Below are 24,141 nucleotides of genomic sequence, written 5' to 3'. Positions count from 1 at the left end.
TAAGATGTTTTTGCATTTAATTTTCCTGAAACAGTCTGCAATCTGTATACTCACAACTTCAGTATGATGACCTATGGATAATCTAGCCTCCATAATGCTTAAAGAAAACTACAATTTCAACAACATGAAAGATGACGAGTATTCTAAGTTCATTTACACTTTGTATCCTATATGTGTGTGCCTGCCTGTGTGTGTATGTATAAATGGAAAGGAGAAAGAAAAAATTACTTACTGAGAAAAGAAAAAGAAATGCTAATTATTTATAGCTGCATCAATGAAGTTCTGTTTCCTCCCTTAAGGAATATTACAATAGAAGTAGAATATATATTTTAAAAAAACAACCCTAAAAAATAACTTCAAAATTTGTATAATATTAACTAAGTAGGGTAGAAGGAAATTCTTATCTACCCCATATTCCTTAATTTTCTTTATTAGTTCCAACCTTTCCCTTGACTAATGGAATTTTGCCTAGGTAAGTCAGAGGGGACAAGACTGCTATCTAAACAGTGGAAGGCTATCAAATATAAGAGGTTCCTTAAACTTACTCATCTTTGTTCCAGAGGAGAGAACTAGAATGAAAGGATGAAGTTAAAGGAAATCATACCAAGTTAAATATTTATTAAGTTTCCACCATGTACCAGAAACTTGGCTAAACACTGGGGATATAAAAAAAGCCTAAAACCAGTCTCTCTTCTCAATGAGCTCACAATCTAATGGAGAGTCAACATGAAAACAAACTATGAAAAACAGATAGAAACAGAATAAACTGGAGGAAAGAATTCTTGCAAAGAGTGTGCTGGGAAGGCAACTGAACTGGCAGATTACAGATAAATGTAGGAAAAAAACACCATAATAATAAGAGTAATTTTAAAAAGGAATAAGCTCTCTTTTGAGATAATGATTCTTTATAAGGGGTGGTTGTACTTGTTGAGAAAGCCACAGAAGGGACTCATACCTTAGTTAGAAGGTTGGACTAGGTAACCAAGGTTGAAGTTCTTTTCAAATCTAAAAAAAATTTTTTTTCCCCAAAACCAGTTTTTAACTAGTCATTTGTATGAATCCTACTCCTTTACATAAGAATACAAGCATTGTACAGGGGTATATTTCCTGTAAAATGAATTTTAACTGTTTTGTGTCAAGAAGAGTAACAAATCACTAAGATCTCATTTCTTTCTTGTACTTGCAAAAGAACCCTCCCATGTTCTTTCGTAGTGGTTTTGGTATAAGAGCATTTAAATTTTCAAAAAGAGCTAATACTGACACAGTTAAATATAGAAAACTAAAAAAAAAAAAAAATCAACACCACCACTGTTGCTTTTACAAGTCTAAGTGTAAGTAGAGTCAAATGACCTGACACTTGTTCGAAAATTCAGTTTCACAAATAAAAGATAGGGAGGCATGAAGAGACAACAAAAATGAGATAGCAACCACCCCTCACAAAAATGAATACAATTTTAGATTGTATTAAGTGTAAGTGGTAGTTTCATTCCTGTGTGGACAGACCACACAGGAAGTACTGGATTCAGTTACAGTTCACACTATTAGGGCAAGACATGACCAGGTAAAGGAATCGAGAATGATGACAGGATTTGAGACAATGCCAGATGATACTCAGTGAAAGAAAAAAGTTAATATTTAACTTTGGGATGAGTGGAGAACAGAAATGATAGCTGTCTTCAAGTATTTGAAGATCTAACTGGCTAAAGAAAAATATTTTTACTGTTTGATTCAAGAAAACTAGGAGCAAGGTAGAAGGTTTACAGACAGAATTAGGCTTAATATTTTAAAATTAAAATTAGGCTTTAATATTTTAAAAATATTATTAATTTATATTAATGTAATTTAATATTTTAAAAATAAACATGATAAAAATTGGAGATAATCAAAAAAGTGTACAAACAACTGCCTTAGAGATAACTACTTTCCCCTTAGCATGTATTCAACAAGCATTTAGTGTCTACTACGTGCTAGGTATTGAAATGGCATTTTGGGATGTAAAGATAAAAATGAAATAGTCCCTGCCCTCAAGAAGCTGATGTTCTATTAAGGGGGACAACATATACACAGATATGTAAATATAAATTCTTTCCGAATAAAACATAAAACAACTTTTAGAGAGAAGAATATGAGCAATGAGGTAGAACTGGTTGGACTTAGGCATGTGAGGTAGTACTTGAGCTGTGCCCTCAAGGAACTAAGGGCTCTACAGTGTCAAAGTGACTGAACTTATTGTAGCTGTGGCAACAGCCTAAGCAAAGAACCAGCAAAGGGGGATGAAACATTATGTATAGGCAATGGCAAAAAAGCCAGTTTGGCTAGAACGCAGAGTACATGGAGGAGACGGACATGTAATAAAACTGGAAAGGTAGACCACTGCCAGATTGTGAAAGGTTTTAAATGCCAAACAAATGAGTTTGTATTTTATCTCAGAGACAAGAGGCAGCTTCGAGAAAAAAGGAGAATGGCATGGTCAGAACTGAGCTTTAAGAATGTCAAACCGGCAGCTGAAGGAAAACCAAATATGAAATAATTTAAAAGTACAAGATCGAAGAGGTGCTGAACCAACTTGGTGGCTAAGTGGAGGGGAAAGTACAGAAGGGAGAGACCATGGAGACCAAGAATGCTTGGCAACTGATTAGATATAAAGGGTAAGGAATAGAGAAGTATATACCAGAGATTGTACATCTGGGTTACTCAACGGAAGTAGGGAACTTAGTAAGAGAGATAAACTTAGAGGTGGGAGAGCTGTGTGCAGAAAGACGAGTTATGCTATGGACACGTGGCCTTTGAGGCAGACATTTAGAAATGTCTGATTTGCAGCTGGTGATGTGGAAGTGGACTCCAGGAGAAAAAAGTTAGGTCTGCATATATAGATCTAGTAGTCATTTGCAAAGAGACTAGGGTTGAATCACTGGGAACCAATGAGATCACCAAGATGGTGGTGTTCTTGGTGTGTGACCGTAAGAAAGTTAATGAGCTAAAAAGTTACAAGTTAATAAAAGTCTCTAATAATTTATTTGATTTCATCTTCATTTGTTGTGAGTTATTTTTAATTTTTGATACTGATAATTAGGCTTTCTTCTTTCTTTTTCTTAATCAAATTAGGTAACGGCTTATGTTTTTTGGTTTGCATTTTTGCTTTTATTTTCCCCAAAAGCCAGCTCCTACTTTTATTTATTAATTCAATGATTTTTTTTACTTCCAAATTTATCAATCCTGTTGATTTTCAGAATTCATAGTTTAGTATTTGTTTTTAAATTTTTGTTAGTTTTCTAGTTTTTTTGTCGCATGCCTAAATTTACTGATATTTGATTTTTCTTTTGAAGATGAAAATGTTTTAATTGAATCCTCTAAGTCAATTCAAATCACCAAAAAAACAGTACATTATTGAATTTTGCTCTTTAAGCCAACCTACTACCTTACTTCATATTATAAGTGAGTTCATCCCATTAAAAGTTATGATTGTTACATATGTATTTTCCTCCAATCTATTCTATTTTTTCTCCTCTTTACTTATGTCTTTAAATTTTTTCAATCAACAAAAATATGCCTTATCTCTCTTCCATTTCCTTCCCCCACTGAGAAAGAAAAACAAAATCCACGTTATAAACATGTACAATCAAGTAAAACAAATTTCCACATTCAATCAAGAGGTCACCAAGAAAGGAGTGTGCTCAGCACCAGTGTTCTTTGTTTGATACAATGGGCAAAAAATTACATTCCCCTGATGGTCTTCTTCTCACCCAGATCCCAATCGCAGGTTCTTATCAGTTCTTTCTTCTTAAGCCTCTCTTAATAACCTCCCCACTAAGTTTGGAGTTAATTTCATTTATGACTAACATTTCCCTAAATCTACCTTCCCTCTTATTTTTCTTTCTCCCCTTTCCCTCCTACTGGGTGGAATATATTCCTGCACCCAATTCACTGTATCGTGTGTTTATCCTACCCTCCTTGGACCAGTTTTGATGAAAGTAAGATTCAAGTGTCACCTATTCACCCTCACTATTTCCTCTTTGTCTGAATAATATCCACCCACCTTACATATGTGGTAAGAAGTAACACTTCACATTTCTTCCTTGATGTATCTTTTTATTTCCTTTCTTTTTTTAAAGAGCATCAAAGCATAACAAAACTAATACTTGGACCTCCGTGTACTATTTAACTCCCTTTATAACCTCCCTGTGGCACTGGAGATTCCAAGGGTGAATACCTGTCCCTTCCCAATTTGAATGTAAAAACTTTAAACTTGTTTAATTTTTATCACAAATCCATGCCACATTGGACTTTAAGTATATCTTTGGCAAACTCTGATTTTCTCATTCTAGTTTTCATTATAACCCATAGGTTTTCCTTTTTTTTTATTCTGTACTTAGAAACAGCAAAAAAAGAGAGAAAGAGAGAACATTTCCATATGCAAAGCAGAACAGAAAAAGATGACTACACATGAAAATGCAAATCTCTATTATGTGTAGATTGCTTTTATAAAGTATGTAATATAAATTCAACACGTTCTCAAAGATACCTTGTCTATTATGAACTTTCTTTTGTTTTATACATTTTCTTTTAAATACTACAATTATCCTCTGTCATTTTTTTTTGAGGCAGAGGCAACACTATTACTACACCCCCTTAGTTCCCTCCAAGGTTATGTAACATAAAGATGTAGTAGACTCAGTCAGAAAGGCTGTGCAATTTTCTCCACCTTCATTTAGCAGTACATATGTAGGCACAAAGGTGACAAATGCTGGAAGTGATCCAAAATTGAGGCATGGCTTGGCATAATTGGCAATATGATAAAGGGGCTAGGGATTCAAGAGTGTAGGACAATTTAGACTTGCACTAGTTCACCAAGGAGTCAAGACGGGGAGAAGACGAAAGAGTGGCTAGTGCAGGGGAGATGGCCTGGGAAAGAATTAAGGGACCAAAGGACTGGAGGGCATGGTGAGGATGAAGACTAGAAGGGAAGGCAGAGGGAGAGATGAAAAGCCAATATGGTCAGATAAGAGGATTTCAGAACTGTGAGTGATGGCAAAATCAAAGGTATGATGATCACCTTTGTGGTCAAGGATAGCTCATAGGAGGTAAGTAGAGTATGTTGAGGGTATTTGTGGGAGAATCAACACGTATATTCAAGTTTCCTAGTATGAGGGCAGGAATTAGGAAACAAAAATTGTAAGCCAGATATCAAAATCACTGAGGAAGAAAGAGGAATGACCTGGAGGTCTATACACAACAGCTACCAACTGTTCCTCTGATTTCAGGCCTCCCATCTCCTATGGTGCTTCCCATATGAGGTTATAAGAGTGGTTGCCTCAACTCAGTGATGACCATTCTCACTATGGTCATAGCCTTCACCTCCTATTGATCTAAACTCCTGTAGATCATCATCCAATCTCCATTCCACACCCCGAGTCACCCGATTCCTTCCCACCTCAAAGTTTCACCCTAACTCCACCTGGCTCTTCCACTTTACTCTCTGGAATGCCTGTTCCATAGTCATGAACTTCCCTTCATCTTAAATCTATTCCTCTCCCACTTCTACCATCTACTAGCTCTTATTAAAACGTGGCTCCCCTCTGATGACACAGTCTCTCTGACTGCTCTTTCCAGTACTAGCCACACCTTCACTAGTTTTCCTTGGCTTACTGGTTGAGGCAGAGGATTTGGACTACTCTGTGCTCCCCAATGCCACTTCTAGATTTTCCCCCTTCCTTTACCACTCAGTAACCTCTCTTTCTTTGAGGAGGTTCATGCTATTCATATCTACCAACCAACTAAAATCTTGGTAGCTGTTGTGTATGGACCTCCAGCTTCTGGTACATCACCTTTCTAATCACACAGATTGTCTCTAACACATTCACAACTATCATTAATCCACTACAGTCAATCAATAAACATTTATTAAGCACCAACTATATGTCAGTCAATGTGTTAAGGGTATGGGAATACAAAAAAAAGTTTAAAAAAAAAGGCTTCAGCCTATTATAATCCAATACTTACCCATTTCTGTTAACTGACTGATTTTCTACATCTCTTCAAGCTCCTAAACTTTTCCCCTCTGAGCTGAGAGAATCTGCTTCTCAAAGCAGTTATAATCTAATCCCTGCCTAGAATATCCACCAAGATTTTTTTAAACTGATATGGGTATCAGATTCAAAAAAGCTTAGAGAACAGTGATCTAAATAACTTCAAACCTAATGTGCAAGCTGACCAGAGAGAAGAGAAAGAACTAGGAATCAATGAAGTCCAGGTATAAGTCTAAAATTTACAGCAAAACTAAGAACAACATGGGTTACAAAGCAGAAAATGTCATATTTTAAAATACAATATTTGCTTTTAATAATTGTTCCAGATTTGCATTACTTTTTACTTTTAATACTTGAAATTTCTTCGCTTTACTTCCCATCATAAGTACTTTTAACCTTTATTTCTCTTAAGTGTCTGCTTCCTTATCTATGAATGAAGGGATTGGACTAGATGACCCAGTGCCTGCCTTATAGCTCTAAAACTATAGTCCTATGATCCTAAGAAAGCCTGGTAAGAGACTCAATTATGAAAGCAAAGTCCCAAAGGCATTTTAGGATGAAAATGAAAGGAGGAAAACAAAACACAAGAATGAAAACAGTCTGCAAAGACTATTATAACAGTTTTAATCATTGTTATGCAGATTTTCTTTGAGTCCAGACTAGCTACTGCCACTGGTTAAGCCAGCACAGGAGAAAGACACAGTTTTTTAAAGTGAAGTTTATTCACTCAAGAGTGCAACAGACTCCATTAGTACCAGAGAGGCAGGTGGGTCAATGTGGCATTTTTTTTATTCTCTCTCCCAAGCTACTTGAGTAGGAGAAAAGTACTCCATGTGGCAGTTTGCTCACAGAAAGGAGGATGTTTAAATTGTTACCAAGAAAATAATGTATCCTTTTTAGTATTGTCATTTACACCTGAACAAAGCACACTGGATAGAGTAGGGACTAGAGTCAGGAAGAAGTGAGTAGAAATCCGGCTTCAGACACTTACTAGCTGTGTGACCCTGGGCAAGTCACTTAATCCTGTTTGTGTCAGTTTCCTCATTTGTAATAAGCAGGAGAAAAAAAAAAGGCAAACCACACCAGCACCTTTGCCAAGAAAAGCCCAAATAAGGTCACAGAGAAACAAAACAGTATTTTCTTTATCAGTCTAGTCAGTGGATAAGCATTTGTTAAAATGCCTACTAAGAACTTTACCAGAATAAAGAGAACAACTTCCTTGAACTATCAAAGTCCTCCAAGTTTTCTTCTGTAAAGTGATTAGGGGGAGGAAGATACTGAAGGGCACATTTTACTTTAAGATGTCCCAGTAGTAAATGCAAAAAAAAAAAAAAAAAAAAAAGCAAATACAAAAAATTGAGTTAGTTAAGTCAATTCTTAACGGAACACTTTAGTGCTTTAAAAAAAAAATCCTCTTTCAACACCATCAAGAATAATGGAGCCACTAGTATCACTAATGTGATATGGACCACATCTTTACCAATTCTCTGAAAAGATGTAGAGATTCCCTTACACATATAGTTTGTTGATAACAACAAAAATAAAAAATTCGCATCATTAAAAGAAATGCTGCTGTAAATGTTCTCTTCAAATAAGGTATCACTTGTCCATACATTAAATCTTTCAAGTTTTCTTGAAAGATAACAGAAAATATATCATGGTCAATGACTCCCTCTAATCATAAGTATCAGACAAAGCTTATATAGTATGAAGATGTAAGCTCAACAAAAATATTTATCATTTTAATGGAGAAGATTTAGCCTGCAGCCCAAGTTGGAGACAGAGTCCATCTAAATGGTAAGGTCCTCCAGATGCTCTAGTTTGTTGCATCTAGCTTGGGTATGCTGTAAGGCCTCATTAATCACTCAAAAAAGTTTGGCCTAAGTAAGACAAGATACAGTAGATAAAGAATGTCTATTGCTCAAATTATAATAATATTAGTTGGTATGGATAACCTATAGAACTTGTACATGAATATATATGTGTACATATATTGTGTACAAATGAATATATGTGTGTGTGTGTATATGTTTTCCCCAGAAACAAAAATCCAACTTTTTAATACCAATAGTTACAGGTATTCCTTTATGACGAGAAGACATTTTTAAAAGCGTTTAAATACCTGAAAATAAATATATAAAGGACAATGAAAAGGGTGAATGGTGAGTGTATGCAGGCTGTAACATATAACCAATGAGGAAAGTCAAAGAAGAATAAGAGTGGAAAAAAAAAAGAAAAGAAAAAGGTCATTAGGGAAATGTCTGCTAAAAAAGATAAGCCAAGGGTGAGGGAAGACAAAAAAAGAGTCTGATGGCTCCTTCTGATGCCATGAGAAAGAAGGCAAGGAAAGGATACAAAAGGAATAGGTACCTAGGGGTTAAGTTAGTTCTTTGTAATTAGATTATTAACCAGAAACAACAACCAGAGTCACACATGATACATAGCAGTAGATGAAATGAGATCTGCATCACTGTGGGGAACAACAACCCACACAGATTCAGTTGAGCAATGAGTAATCTATCTGACTATAAAGATTTGGCTTCTTGTAGGAAAATGAGTCTGTCTCTTCTATGCTCATTTTTAAAAATCAAACAGCAGATATCCTCAAAATGTTGTTTGCCTAAAAATTTTAAATAAAAGTTAGAAAGCAGGTATGAATTGGTAATTATTGACGTTCCTTTGAACATCAATTTTTGTGCAATTAATGCTGATTTTTTTCTAGTCAGTTAACATCTTCCCATTTCTGATAAACTGATCTCTTAATACTTTCAAAATTGTGTCACCTCTAGCATAAATTTATTTTGTTTACTCAGCTCTGTACAGCTAATATTCATGACTTCATTTTATTATGCATCATTTCCATTTCTTTATGTAACTCATTAGGTACAGAAATATTTCATTTCCAAATATGGTAACACTCTTCTGCTACCTAAGCCAAAAATCGGTAACTAAAGAAATTCTAGCACATTATTCTATTTTTCAGCAACTTTTTGTCTCTCTAATTTAATCTATAAATACTTTTGACAATATTCAAATTGAACTACTAAAGAATGACCTGATTAATATTATCCAATAAATCATGAAATAATCTTTAAATCCAGGGCAATTGCATTAGCCTTTTGTTCACTTTTTGTAAAAAAAATTACTTAGATCTCTGGTTATGAAACTTTTCTCTTTATAGCTGATTCCACTAAACTTGACAGAGAAGTCTTTATATTTCATAAATGATCTTTTATGTACATTTAAAATTTCACACATGCATTTTTTAAAGAAAACTTTACCTGTTGGTCATCTGGAGTCCAAATGCCACATGTGATCTGACTTTCCAAATTAATCTCTGATGACCAATGTCTTTGTCCACTGACTGAACCAACCAACACAAATCCATCTCGATATGAGATAAGAGCTTGAGTTCCATCATGACTCCATGTGAAATCACTGACCTTAAGACACACATTTAAAAAAGAGGTTAAATATCTGTATATCAATGAAAAATACTACTGTAAAAATAAAAAATGCCTAAAACAACAAATTCTGGTGAAAAGCTATAAAATTAGTAATAAGGATGCTCAATTAATGCTTGATGAAGAGTTATTAAAATGTCAGTAAAATAGGTTTTCTTTAATGATTCTTCAGTCTTTCTCACAATACTACAGTAAAAGATCAAAGGTATTTAAAGATTTTCACAACCTGGCCCTTTACAATCTTTTGAATCTTAACGAGATCTATAACCACAAAAGAACCTGGAGTAGAAGGTGTGGCTAAGATTAGGAGCGGGGAATGTTTCAAATGGCCTGTACAGCTGCTAGTGCAGACACCAAGGTCCAGAAGAGTTATAATCATCCAGAAAAATCCATGCCTGGCACAAAAGAGATGTTCAGACCTTGCACAAGCACTGAAAGGTATGGAGGAAGGAATGTTGTTGGGTGATAATGAGCACAATGTATTATTTCCTCATGTCACAGACAAGTCCTGAAGTTAGAGGGCAGGATTTCAGCCCATTTCCCCCACATTCAGATGATCCTCTATCATTTCAGGACTGTGGAGTATATTTCGTAGATTACCACTCTAGAGGTTAAGAGAAAAAGCAGCTTAACGAACTAATTAAAGTATGATGATATAGCAAAGGACATTCCTCACTAAAACCTTTCAATATAGGATATTGGATACAACGCCATACTCTTGCTAATGCTACTGAATGGAAACTGCCCCACAGGCCTGCATGTGCTTTAATACATATTATGTGAGTACTAGAATGATAGTCATATTAAAGGAAGACATGTAATGGTAAATAAGAATCTCCAAAGTATGGATTTATGGATTATCTTCTATGTAGGTGGAGAGAAATAACTGTTTTGCTATTGCAAATTTGTTCCAAAATGACTGACATTAGGAAATGATTTCAGGATAATGTGAATTTTGTGTTTGCTTTCTATCACTAAGCAACCTAGCATACCTGGGGGGCCTACTATCACAGGTTCTTAAATCTGCATTTATAAAAGGAAAGGTGACTTTTGAGGAGTCACTTTAATTAGTTCAAACAAATGCTTTCAGACATCTTTTTGTCTCTTACATTCCCAAAGTTACCAAGACTTCCATCTATTCAACAAATAACCTTTTTATCTTTATCAAAACCAAGAGAGGGCTCTACTGCCTGAATCAGAGCAATATTGCGATACAACTTACATACATCCCTGGATCACAAGAGCCTTTACGTGGAGGGGGGGAGGGGAGGGCATAGCCTGAACATACAGCCACTGAAAGTCTCAATCAGATAATCACAAGATCCTTCTCATAAGCAAACCCCCAAAGTAAAATAATAACCTCCTAGTATATATAACGAAGACTTGGCTTCTGACCAGCTCAGTCAGTAGGCACGAAACCCACATGACTCAGCACAGCACATCAGGGCTCAAAGACAACTGAATCCTCATGTGCTCACAATCTAGCCTGAGACTGGAAAACAACTCCAAACAAATCCCACTTTTCTTGCTGTCACATGCTTATGTGTGATTTCATCATGAAGAAGCTTCAAGAGAACACAGAAGACTACACCAGTTCACAATAAACTCACAAGCTGCACTTCTTTCCACATCTACTTCCACAAATAAGCCATGTCTTTTTCAGGGTAAAGTGCCATATTTACTATATATCCTTTGGTGCAATAAGAGTTGTGGATTTAGCAGACCTGGTTTGCCCGTCCCCCATGATGCAACACAGTGTTTGTTTCCAGCTTTCCAATATGTTTAACTCTCAAACGGCAGATGAACTTGGCTGAGATACAGAGATTATTAGAGATTATGTAACTGAAGAATGTAACCAACATGGAGGAGGAGTCATCCATATTTATGTTGACAAAAATTCATCTCAGGGCAACATGTATGTGAAGCACCTCTTAATTGCTACAGTCACTGCCACAGTAAATGCATTGCATGGTAAAATGATTAGTTGCATATGTACCTTGCAACTTAGTACAACCTCTTCCCTGACTCCATGACAGCAACACAACTAATGGCTCCTGTTCGACGATGAAGGAGGATTTAGTCCCTTATGTACATAGCTTCTCCCCCATGATGGCATGCTCCCTTGGCCCTCCAAATTGAGGCACAATGAGACCAGTCCAGAGTGACTCGATTTTGCCAATCCAGGCTGAACAACAGCCTGAGGCTGCAGACACTGCCACTATTTATTGCAGTATCTGTATGTTTCTTAACCACTTAACATGTATAAAACTACTTCTATTTTTATTAGGCTTTCCTATCTCTTTTCAATGTGTTACTGACGAAGTTTTATAAGCCTTAGGTTTTTATTGTGCCGTTACGTAGAGAGTAGTGATTTTTAGAAACACATATGTTAAGCTATAGCAGTACTGACTGTGAGGTTGGAACAGAAAAACTGAAAAATGACAAAAAGTATACAAATTTATGGAAACTGTTACCGAAGACAGTATTGTAAATCTTTGGTCAAAGAATAAGCTATAAAGAAAAAGAGCACAGAGCTCACAACGTAAGGTGATGATGCCACAAAAGGAAAATATTCTTTAAAAAGGGCCCAACAAGTGGTGTACTAATACGAGCACTCAGAAAACCTGAATTTCACAAGTAATCACAAGTAAACAACTCAGGTAAGAATGATTTTTCAATTTTAAATGAAAACTAGAGATTTCTCATGATAGCAATAAAGCTGAAAGTAAGTTGATTTTCTACTTTCACTTGGTGTAAACATTATAAGAAATAAAAAGAAAAATGTTAATAAATGTGCTCAAGACTATTTCAACTTTTTTTCAAACATTCTTTTATCAGTGAGACCTTACTCACCTGTGCCCCTCGGTCATTCACCAGTTCCACAGACCACCTGCCTTCATACTGAATCCATACAAATATTCCTCCATCTGAATCACAGGTGGCCAATTTCTGGAATGGTTCATTCCACCTTACCAGTACTACCTATAAAATAACCAAAAAAAATTTTACTATTTCTATACAATCAGAGGTCAAACATACTAATAATGACATGATTTGAGATAAAATGGAACCCTATGAGCAAAAGCAAAATATTGATTTGACTAATGTGGGAGAAGTGGGAGGAAGAACTATGCAGTAGATTAAGCATCTTTTTAATAGAGCAAATGATTTCCGGTATAACTACTGAATTAATGCAGATTTTAAAGGATTTTTGATGAATACAACTACGTAAAGAATAAAGAACATGCCCAAAATACGTCCCACCGTTATTAAAACTTAAGAAAGCCTTCAACGGACATTGGCAACCAGGAAAGGCCCTAAATAAAGGCCTTCAAATTTCTGTCACATTATCAGTGTAAAATTTCTTTCATTATGTGCATTATGTGCTCAGTTATGAAGAAAGGGGAGAACACTTCCTTTCCTCTTTAAAGAATATTTGCCTTACTCTGGAATTTAAAATCATTCTATACCTTCACTAGCTATTTCTTCCCCACAAAAGATTCAATGCTTAAGCATGGCTATTTGAGCAACATCAACATGTAGCCGAAATGAATCTTAATTGATTCATTAAAACAAAATATTAAAAGCCATTAAGCTTTCTGAGATAAAATCTGAAGAATCAAATCCTGCAGATATGAAAAGTTATTTTTGTTGGTAAAAATGATACTCTCAACACTCATCCAAAACAGAGTAGACTATAAAACATGATCAGAATTTCAGTTTGATTTGTGCCCTAAATCGGGCATTCTGAAACTTTTGCACATTTATCTCAGGGACCCCATGGCAGTTTGGTGAAGCCTATAGACTCCTTCTCAGAATGTTTTTAAATGCATAAAATAAAAAGGATTATAAAGGACACCAATTATATTGAAATACAGTGATCAATTCATTGACTTCTGACATAGTTGTTGCTGTTCCAACAATTTCAGTAGCTAATGGAATACATATAGTAAATCCAATTCTGTCCTTCACAAAGAATCCTGTGGGATGCGTGGGCCAACTATATATCTTTCCAAAAGGCTCTCCCCAACTAATGGCCCCAAAGCTTCCAGAACATAGCTTTCACAGAAGGAACACTTGATTGGCAATTAGAATGCCTGGGTTTTGGTTCTGGTTCTGCTTCAAATTAAACCATGACCCTAGGCAACTGATCTATAAAATAATTTGATAAACATGGAGTCTACCTTGATTTAGAATTATCAGAATATATCAGAATTATCAGACCCTATTATCCTACCTCTGACACTCAATAACTGTGTGACATTTGGCAAATCACTTAACCACTCTAAATAAAATTTAAGTCTCAATAAAATGAGAGGGTTGAATTAAATGTTTTCTAAGGTCCCTTCTATCTCTAAATTGATACTCTGACTTTTGTGTACCTAGCACAGTGCTTGGAACATAGCAGGCACTTCATAAATACCTATTTATTGATTGATAAATGCATAAGGTCCCAGTACCTTTTCACTGGGCAGGCTGCCTGATTTCTCCTTCTGAGATTGGCTTACTTACACTTTGCCTATTTTGTATTTTGTCACACTGAGTATTTCAGATTTTCTGTAGATATTTAACCCCTTCTTTTCTGTTTCTAAATGATTCAGTTAAAAGTTGCATATAGTATAATGATAATATTATCAATTTCTCCTGCATTGGTTATGACTAGCTGATTTGTTTGAGGAAGCACAATAATGGGGCTCAGGGTCCATAGCAGTAAGTTGTAGAAATGTGACCTATCCTCTACCCTCCCACACACACATAGGTGTACCAGAGTTACTACTAAAACCTTAGAGAAAGAAATTCACTAGTATTCAAATACCCAGCCCCAGACAAGGAAGACAGGAAGCCTGGAGAAAGTTGTGGGTGAGGAGTGACAGAAATCAATGCTTCTCATGGTCTACACAAGCATATACTAGTTAATAGGATAATAAAATGTTAAGCAAAACTAATACAGACCAGAGTTAATATAAGGAACTCTTATATCAAAGGGAAAAACCATTTCCAATGACAATTTTATTAATTAAGGCAATGCAACAAAATGCACAGGTAGTTTGGAGCAATGGATAGAGAGTTGGCCTAGAAATTAATAAGACTTGCATTCAAGTTTCACTTCAATTAAACAACTGATAAGTATTTATTATGGATCTAACATCTGCTAGGTCCTGAGGATACAAAGGTTCAATGAACCACCACATTATTGGCTATGTGAGCCTAGATAAGTCACTTAATGTCCTATTATTCCCAGAAAACTAAGAATATAGCCTATAGATCAGATTTTGCTCTTCACTGGTAAAAGAAAATTCCTCACTAGGAATTCCTTATATCAAAGAAATCAAATTTAAGAATGAATGAATGAATGAAACTCTAATAGTGGTACTTCCTCTACTTAATCATCTCATTTGCTCTATTTCTATTAATCAGCATTTTGTTTCTCATTATCTCCCTAGCTTGTTTTCTGATTTCCCATTCTTAGAACATACCAATGCTTAAAAATGGCTAATCCAAACAGCCAGGTACAATTTCAGTTAGTTATCCAAGTTTTTCAGCACAGTGGGAAGTGTACCAAACATTCTAAAGCAGACTGTCTAATTCAAGTTTTCAAAAAAATTTAGGATTTGTGCCAGTTTAGTTAGTCACTAGGAATTTATTGCATCTACTATGTTCCAGGTACCATGCTAATCTCTGGTGATTCAGATACAAAGAAAGACAAAAGACAGTTCTTGCTCTCAAGGAACTCAGTCTAATGGGGGCAGACAACATGCAAACAACTATGCCTAAATAAAATATATACAAAGTTAACAGGAAATAATCATCAGAAGGAAGGTGCCAACATTATGGGAGGTCAGAAAAGGGTTTTTGAAGAAGCTATAATTTTCGTTAAGATCTGAAGGAAGCTCGGAGATGAAGATGAGGAGGGAGGCATACGGAACCACCAGTGAAAATTCATGGAGTCAGATGTGTCCATGGAGATGGAGTGTCTGGTACAAAGAACAGCAAGGGGACTTGTGTCACTGGACTGCAGAGTACATCTTATACTGCCTTTTAAGGTCTAAGGACAATAGAAAGGTAGGAAGGACCCAGTTTAGAAGGTTCTAATAGTCAAACAGAATTATATATTTGGGCAACAGAAGAGGCCCCTGTTGTTGACTGAATGGGAGGAAGCCAGGGTAATTCATTCTTGAACTTTAGGATGATTAACTGGACAGCTGGCAGGGGAGAGGGGAGAAGAGATTTGGGGCAGGGAGACCAACCAGCAGGCTACTGCAATAGGCTTGAGGTGATTGGAGTCTGCATCAGGGTACTAGCAGAGTCTGAGGAAAGAACTGGATGGGGGTGAGGGGCCTGGGGGGAGGTGTGAGTGAGTCAAGGATGACATTCATCCTTCCCAGCCTGTGTAACTGGGAAAACAGTGTTACCCTTCCACAGTAATAAGGAATTTAGGGAGAAGAGAAGAGTTTAGGGGAAATGATAAGTTCAGTTTTAGACATGTTGAATTTGAAATATCTATGAGACATATAGTTTGAAATATCTAATAGGCAATTGGAGATACAAAACTGGAAATCAGAAGACAGATTAGGGTTAAACAAAACAGAATATCATTCACAAAGAGATAAAATGAATCCATGGAAATTGAGGAGATCACCAAATGAAAAAAAATAGAGGAAAAAAGAAGAGACGGTCCAGGAAAGAGCTAATGGGTATGACCTGAATGAAGATCCAGCAAGAGACAGAGATGGAATGGTCAGTAAGGGTGGAGGAGAGCCAGGAGAGAGTAGTGTCATGAAAACATAGAGAGAAGATAGTATCATGGAGAAAAGGAAAACTGACAATATGAAAGTCTACATAGAGATTAAGGATGAGGATTGAGAAAAGGCCATTAGATCTGAGAGACTTTTGGTACCACTGGGGAGAACAATTTTAGTTAAATGGTAAGGTCACACTACAGAGTTAATATAAGAGTGAGAAGAAAAGGAGGCAGGGACATCACTTGCAGGCCACCTCAGCCCAGAGTTTAGCCATAAAGGAGCACAAAAACATCTGGACCTTTCTTAGAAAACAGTGAAACACATATTTCAAATAGCTATCTCTCACAAGGGATACTGGAACTGTTGCTGTCTCTTTAAGAGTGTAGAAAAGGAACTTCCTAAGAAAAGTAGTTTTGAAGTAAACATTGAAAAATGCCTTAATTTCTCACTGTGGAGCCAGGGAAAGAGTGAATGTTTTATTTGCGATCCATGAGGATCTACAAAGAATTTGTGACGACAAGCAAGAAGGTACTTTTTCCTTCTGGAACCATTTTAACTAGAGTTATAAGAATTCAATGAAGAAAAGGTAAGGAACTGGTGAGCACAGTATTCTGGAAAAACTATTTCCTATGATTACTGAAGAGAAGACAAAGGAGATCAATATCAGAAAGATTCTTAGGAAACTTTAACTGATATCCGAAGTGAACAAAAATGCTCAGTTTCCACAAAGAAAGTGAGCTTCCACAAGTGAACAAGAATTAAATGCAGGGTTTGATGACTTGGGCTAAGAGACTGATCATTGTCAAAATCTTGTAAATAGTTTGCATGTTTGTTTCTTTATTACCAGTTCCACTTGTGAATAAATTGTATATATGAATATATGTATTTGGCAATTGGAAAATAAGCATTTACTACTAAAAAGGCAGTAACTAATTAAAGTAGAGATTTAAGATAATTAATAAAAAAGATTACAAGCTTATCACAAAATACACCTAGATGAATAAAGCACACTGAAAGATAAAATTAAATATGAATCAAAGTGGCCTGCTGAGACTGGGTGACATACAAGTGAATATAGTGAGACAGATCCTGTGTGTAACTTCACCTTCACAGATAAATGGCACAGTGTATTTATTGAGTGCCTGCTGAGCCTGGAACCAGAAAGACTTAAGTACAAATCCAGCTTCAGACCCATACTAACTTGTGTGACACTGGGCAAGTCAATTATCCTCTGTTTACCTCAGTTTCTTCATCTATAAAATGGGGATAATAATAGTACCTACCTCCCCAGGCTGATGTGAGGATCAAACGAAATAATAATTATAAAGCACTTCGCACAGTGCCTGGGACATAGAGTAAATGCTACATAAATGTTTATTATTATTATAATTGTTATCTCCATGAGTAATCTTGATTCCAATGGGTCACTTCAGGGTTTTCTTTAGATTTTTTCTATTATTTAAGAATACTGGTTGGGGGGAGTGGGGGAGCCAAGATGGCGGCATAGAAGGATGGACCTCCTACAGCTCTCCCCACCACAGCCCATAAAACACTTGTAAAAAATGATTCAAAATGAATTCTAGAGCAGCAGAAGCCACAAAATGATAGAGTGAAACAGATTTCCAGTCCAAGATAGCCTAGAAGGCCAACAGGAAAGGTCTATTGCACTGGGCTCAGAGCAGAGTGCAGCCCAGCCTGCGCCATACAGCACAGACAGAACTAGAGCAGACTTCAGGGTGTGGAATCACAGGTAGCACCTGTGGTCCCGGGTTTCTCAATCCACAAATGCCAAAGACAGCTTCAAAGGTCAGTAAGAAAGCTCTTTCACCTGAGGTAGAGGGGAGTATGGGGCTGCCCCAGGGGAGCTGCAGCCACAGCAGCAGTTTCCACTTTTGGAGCCCTTGGCCTAAAGACCATGGGGGAATCAAGCAGTTGATCTGGGTCTCAGTTCTGAGTGGAGGTCCTGGGGTGAGGAAGAGCACTGGCATGGTACAGCTGGAGGTGGTTGTGGAAAGGGAATCCTACTCATAGTTTCAGGGCAGAAAAGAGTACTTTTGGTTGCTCACAGACCAGAGGGCAGGACAGAAGAGGATTAAACTCCTCTCCCTTGATTGTGCCACCCTGGAGGAACCTGGAGGAACTTACAGATACCTAGAGATATCTCAGCAAACAGCTGCACAAAACCTTTGAAGCCCAGAGTAATATACCCTCCATTTGACAAAGGACTCAAAAGGCAAGTAACTGGCTGGGAAAATGCCCAAAAAGAGGAAAAAATAAGACTATAAAAGGTTAGTTTCTTGGTGAGAAGATATTTTCTCCTATCGTTTCAGAAGAAGAGCAAAGCATACCATGAGAGGAAGACAGTAAGGTAAAGGCTTCTGTATCCAAAGCCTCCAAAAAAAAATATGCAATGGGCTCAGGCCATGGAAGAGTTCAAAAAGGATTCTGATAATCAAGTAAGAGAGGTGGAGGAAAAATTGGGAAGAGAAATGAGAGCAATGCAAGAAAATCATGAAAAGTGAGTCAACAATCTGCTAAAGGAAAGCCAAAAAAATGCTGAAGAAAATAACACCTTTAAAAATAGACTAACCCAAATGGCAAAAGAAGTCCAAAAAGTCAATGAGGAGAAGAATGCTTTAAAAAGCAGAATGGGGCAAATGGAAAATGAGGTTCAAAAGATCACTGAAGAAAATAGTTCTTCAAAAATTAGAATGGAGCAGATGGAAGCTAATGACTTTAAGAGAAACCAAGAAATTAGAAAACAAAACCAAAAGAATGAAAAAATAAAAGACAATGTGAAATATCTCACTGGAAAAACAAGTAACCTGGAAAATACATCTAGGAGAGATAATTTAAAAATAATTGGTCTACCTGAAAACCATGATCAAAAAAAGAGCCTAGACATCATCTACCAAGAAATTATCAAGGAAAACTGCCTTGATATTCTAGAATCAGAGGGTAAAGTAGAAATGGAAAGAATTCACTGATCACCTCTTGAAAAAGATCCCAAAAGGAAAACTCCTAGGAATATTGTAGCCAAATTCCAGAGTTCTCAAGTTAAGGAGAAATTATTACAAGAAGCCACAAAGAAACAATTCAAGTATCATGGAAATACAATCAGGATAACACAGGGATTTAGCAGCTTCTACATTAAGGGATCAAAGCGCTTGGTATATGATATTCCAGATATAGGATTAAAAGCAAGAGTCACCTACCCAGCAAAACTGAGTATAATACCTTAGGGGAAAAAAATGGAATTTCAATGAAATAGAGGATTTCCAAGCATCCTTGTTGAAAAGACCAGAACCGAGTAGAAAATGTCACTCTCAAATACAAAAATCAAGAGAAATATGAAAAGATAAACAGGAAAGAGAAGTCTTAAGGAACTCATTAAAGTTGAACTGTTTACATTCCTACATGGAAAGATGTTATTTCTTTTTCAGCATTAGGGAAGTTAGAGGGAATATGTATACGTATAGGTATGTATGGGTATGTATGTGTGTATATTATACATATATAGGTTTGTATGTGTGCATGGGTGCATGTGTGTATGTATATAAATATACACAGACAGAGGATGCAGGGTGAGCTGAATATAAAGAATAACTAAAAAAAAATAAAATTTACTATTGAGTGGAATATACTAGGAGTAAGTGAAAGGAAGAGGTACAATGTAGCAAATCATTTCATATGCATGAGGCAAGAAAGAGCTTTTACAATAGAGGTAAAGAGGGGGAAGATGAAAGAAAATACGTGAGCCTTACTCTCATGGGATTTGTCTTAAGGAGGGAATAACACACTCAACTGAATACAGAAATCCATTTTACTCTGGAGGAAGGCAAAGTGGCAGGGGATAGGACAGGGAAGATAATAGAAAGGAGAGCAAATTAGGGAAAGGGATAATTAGAAGCAAACATTATTATGGGAGAACAGGTCAAGGGAGAGAATAGAATAAATGGAGGGCAGGAAAGGACAGAGGGAAATGTGGTTAATCCTTCACAACAAAACTATTATGGAAGTGTTTTGCATTGTTACACATGTATGACCTATATTGAACTGCTTGTTTTCTCAATGAGGGTGGGTGGGGAGAGAGGAAAGGAGAGAATATGCAACTCAAAGCTTTAAGAATGAATGCTAAAAATTGAAATGGAGGACAGACTGGAGAAAGGGGTGGATGGGGTGCATGCTGTCTTGGGGTGGGGGGTGGGGAGAGATGGGGAGAAAATTTTGAATTCAAATTCTTGTGGAAGTGAATGTTGAGAACTGAAAAATAAATATATATTTTAAAAAAAGAATATTGGTTAGGGAAAGAATACTTAATGCATTCAGAAAAATGTGATTCCGTAAACCTTTCCGTAATGAAAACCACTTAGTATTACTGTAGAGAATCACAAAAGAAAGCTTATGTGGATAGCAATTCAGCATAGTGCTTGGCACACAGTAAGATATTAATAAATGATGTTTCATTTATTTATCCAAGGAACATTACTGGGAGAGTTAATTTAATCAGTCTCAAAACTATATTTGCCATGGACAATTTATTACTACTTTGTATGGTTATATTTATATAGTCAATTCTTCATAATTAAAATGTGTCCGTTAACAACATGTAGTTCCTAATATATGATGTGATCATTTCAAAAGTTTGGATAAAGAAAGGAAGACAAAAAAATTCTTCTTATCATAAGCAAGAATAATCACTGATGCAATTTTCTTTTTACATATTCATAGAGAAAAGGAAAGCTAAATACAAAACTAAAATAATAAATCAGAGCAAGTGGTTAAAACAATTTACTACCACTCAATACTTCTGAGCTTTTAATATATTAAGTAAAACAGTGATCATTTAAATTGTATATGAAAAGCATAATCACCAGTTTGGCTTTAGAGTTATCTATGAATTTAAATAAAGAACCCAAAACAATTTGAAATGTAATCTGGAAAAAAATTCAATGAAAAGGTATTTTGCAGTCTGATGCCAACTAGCATAACACTGTTGTAATTAATGTCTGAGGAAAAGACAATATGCCACTGGTTAAAAATGCTTGCCGAATTTAATTTGTGCCCTATAATTAAGGTAGATAAAGATAAATATAATAGTAATTAATATGGACAATCTCATTTTAAATAAAGCACTATTGTGTTAAAAAATAATTATAGTATTTTTTTGATTTTTCATTTTGTTCCACTTAAGAAATGCCATCTCTATTTCTCTAGATTCTGGATACTTAAATTTTTTTGCTTCTCCCTAGTTCCCTCATTTATCAAAAGACAGTTCAAGTGCTACTTTCCTCATAAAGCTTTTGCTGATCCCCTCCAGCTGTTGGCATACTCCCTTCCAAAACAATCTTTTATTTTCTCTATATAGTTACACATATACATGTTGTGTTTCCCATTAGAATTTAAGCTCCTTGAAGGCAGGAACTGCTTCATTTTTGTCTTTTGTTTTCTCAGAGTTTAGCAGTTGCTGGCAACCGTAAATGCTTAATAAATAAATGTCTGTGGACTGAATCTTCCAAAGTCAGAGGTCTTATTTCTTCATTTAACAAACACTTATTCTGGGAAATACAAAGATGCATATGTACCTGTATATGATCCTAATCCCCCAAAGTTTACACTACTAGGGAAGACAGCATATATATGAGTAACTAAACTACAAGGCAAGACACAAAAAGTACCAGAGTAATCCAACCAAATATTACAAAAAGGTAAAAGAAGAAACAGATTGATAAAAGCTCCATGGAGAAAGTAGTATTTGATGTGAACACTGAAAAATATCCATCTGTTTGAAACATTAAAATCAACTAAAATTACTTTCTACCACAATGCCCCATGACGCTAGGTGATTTTATTTACCTATGTAAGTAAATTTACTTAATTTCACATACCTATGTAATTTTACTTTCACTTTTGGGGACAGCAAGGTAGTACAGTGGGTAGAATGCACTTTTGTTGCTTAAATATACTTTTTTTGTTACAAATGGGGTCTATGTGGCAGCAGTAGAGAAGTCATCGACAGGCTTTTAAAAAGCATCACTAAAACATTTACTTTTACCAAAAAGGGGGAGATGGAAAGCTAAAAAAGAGAAAGAATTTGCATAACAATCCTAGCCAATATCATCTTTCTCTGAACAGATTAACTGTACTTTTATCAGAAAGGTGGCTTACAAGGGCTATAAGCAGTCCCTGCCTAGGACTATTTTCATCTGTTTAACTCTGCCTAATAAATACCTATCACTTTTACCACCTTTACCCAGTTTTTGATAAATTTTGTTGATGACCCTGATCACATTTAGACTGAAAAACAGCAAATATCTGTGCTATGCCACTGTACCAACTCATGAGACTTAGTTCAGAACAAAGACTATCTCCTATATATTCCACATGGCATCTAACATAGGATCACAGGTACTCAACTAATTTTTAAAAAAATAATTACTTTTGAGGACCTGAGATATGTGCAAATATCCTGTATGTTGGTGGGATATTTACTTAGAAAAATTACAGTTAGGAAATTATAGTATCAGCTGTAGACATTTTAAGACAGAGTTAATATATGACTCACTTGGTCCTGTCTACCTAAAGACAATATATTGGAACTAAATGGCTTAAGCAAATACAAACGTAGTTTAGTTAACAGATCAACAGCTATGATTTCTGTAAACATGCTCTAATTGTAATTCAATAAAATAATCTCGAATCTTATTTTCATATTTGCCTCATATTTTTAAGCTACAAAAATGTCTGTACTCATGGTTTTTTCCTCCCACTTTACACAAGTGTGAGATTTTCAAACTGATCAGCTAGCAAAGTTCCCAAAGTGGGTGATAACACACCCTGGGGGTGCTGGAACGATCCAGGGAGGTGACAGTAGGCTCAGGTGTAACTGGAGGGTGTTGGAAGCATAATGAAAGAAAAGAAAATTCTGAAAAACTGTTCATACATGTTTCATCTGTTGTGTTAAAGTTGTAGTGATTACATTATTTTCCAAATAAACACACAAATGCAAGTTATAACTGATCAGTGGTCAAGTCTGCTGACAGGTCTTATCAAACAAGTGTTGGCAGGTAAGCATGTCTTGCATTGTCAGGAAGTCTAGCATGTAAGGGAAAGAATATGTATGTGTAGTGAGTTGTTTACAATATAATACATACGGTTACATGATGCAATTTCAATGCAAGAAAAAACAAATTTATAATAAATTATATTTAAGATGTCATTTTAAAAATAATTTAGATTTTTTAAAATGATGTCATTTTTGTTAAATGGTAAAAGGGCTAAAGAAAGTAGTCTTCTGGGAGGGATGGCAGTAATTTTTTTTTAAAGAGGGCAGTAGGCCAAATAAGTTTGGGAACCTCTGAGCTAATACAAGGATTGTCAACCCTTCCTGTCTTGAAACCCTTTTGGCAGTCTGGTGAAGTCTATAGATCCTTTCTGAGAACAATGTTTTCAAAAGATTACATACATAAATACACAGGATTACAAAGGAAAAAATTATATTGAAATATAGATCAAAAATATTTTTTAAAAAAGTTCACAGACAACAAGTTCAAAACCCCTGAGCTAAAGAGATCATCACATAGTTGGTCACTTTTCACACCTAATGACAGCACCCTAAGAGCTGGGCTGAAGCTCAACTGAGCCTGTTAAGTCTATTTAAGAATTTCCTCAAAGCAATAATTCAGGTAGCTGCAAAGAAGTCAGCTGGCATCAAATCAACAACCATTTATTAAATATTTACTATATGTTGGCCACTGTGCTAGATGCAGGAGTTTCTGCCTTTAAAGGGTTTATAGTCTACTAAGAGAGGCAATATGTAATTAAGTTCATACAAAGGTAAAAGGGAAGTAACCTCAAAGGGAATGCACTAGCAGTGATAGAGAATGGGAAAGGTTTCTTCTACAAGGT

At 35.9% G+C, this 24,141-nt stretch overlaps 1 protein-coding gene across 2 annotated transcripts in view; it reads right to left on the bottom strand.

Annotated features, from left to right (window-relative positions):
- The window catches only part of TULP4 (TUB like protein 4), a 199,172-nt gene that overhangs the window by 71,858 nt on the left and 103,173 nt on the right, over window positions 1–24,141 (bottom strand). For both annotated transcript variants that reach the window (XM_072643805.1, XM_072643806.1), the window contains exons 2-3: window positions 12,344–12,472; window positions 9,308–9,469 (exon numbers count right to left, since the gene is read on the bottom strand). In XM_072643805.1, coding sequence (XP_072499906.1) covers window positions 9,308–9,469; window positions 12,344–12,472 — 291 coding nt within the window. The remainder of the gene's footprint in view (window positions 1–9,307; window positions 9,470–12,343; window positions 12,473–24,141) is intronic.

The sequence above is a fragment of the Notamacropus eugenii genome, chromosome 2 (genome assembly GCF_028372415.1).
Source record: "Notamacropus eugenii isolate mMacEug1 chromosome 2, mMacEug1.pri_v2, whole genome shotgun sequence".
Taxonomy (NCBI): Eukaryota; Metazoa; Chordata; class Mammalia; order Diprotodontia; family Macropodidae; genus Notamacropus; species Notamacropus eugenii.
The sequence above is the reverse complement of the archived record's forward strand: the minus strand, read 5'-3'. Positions and strand labels throughout refer to the sequence as shown.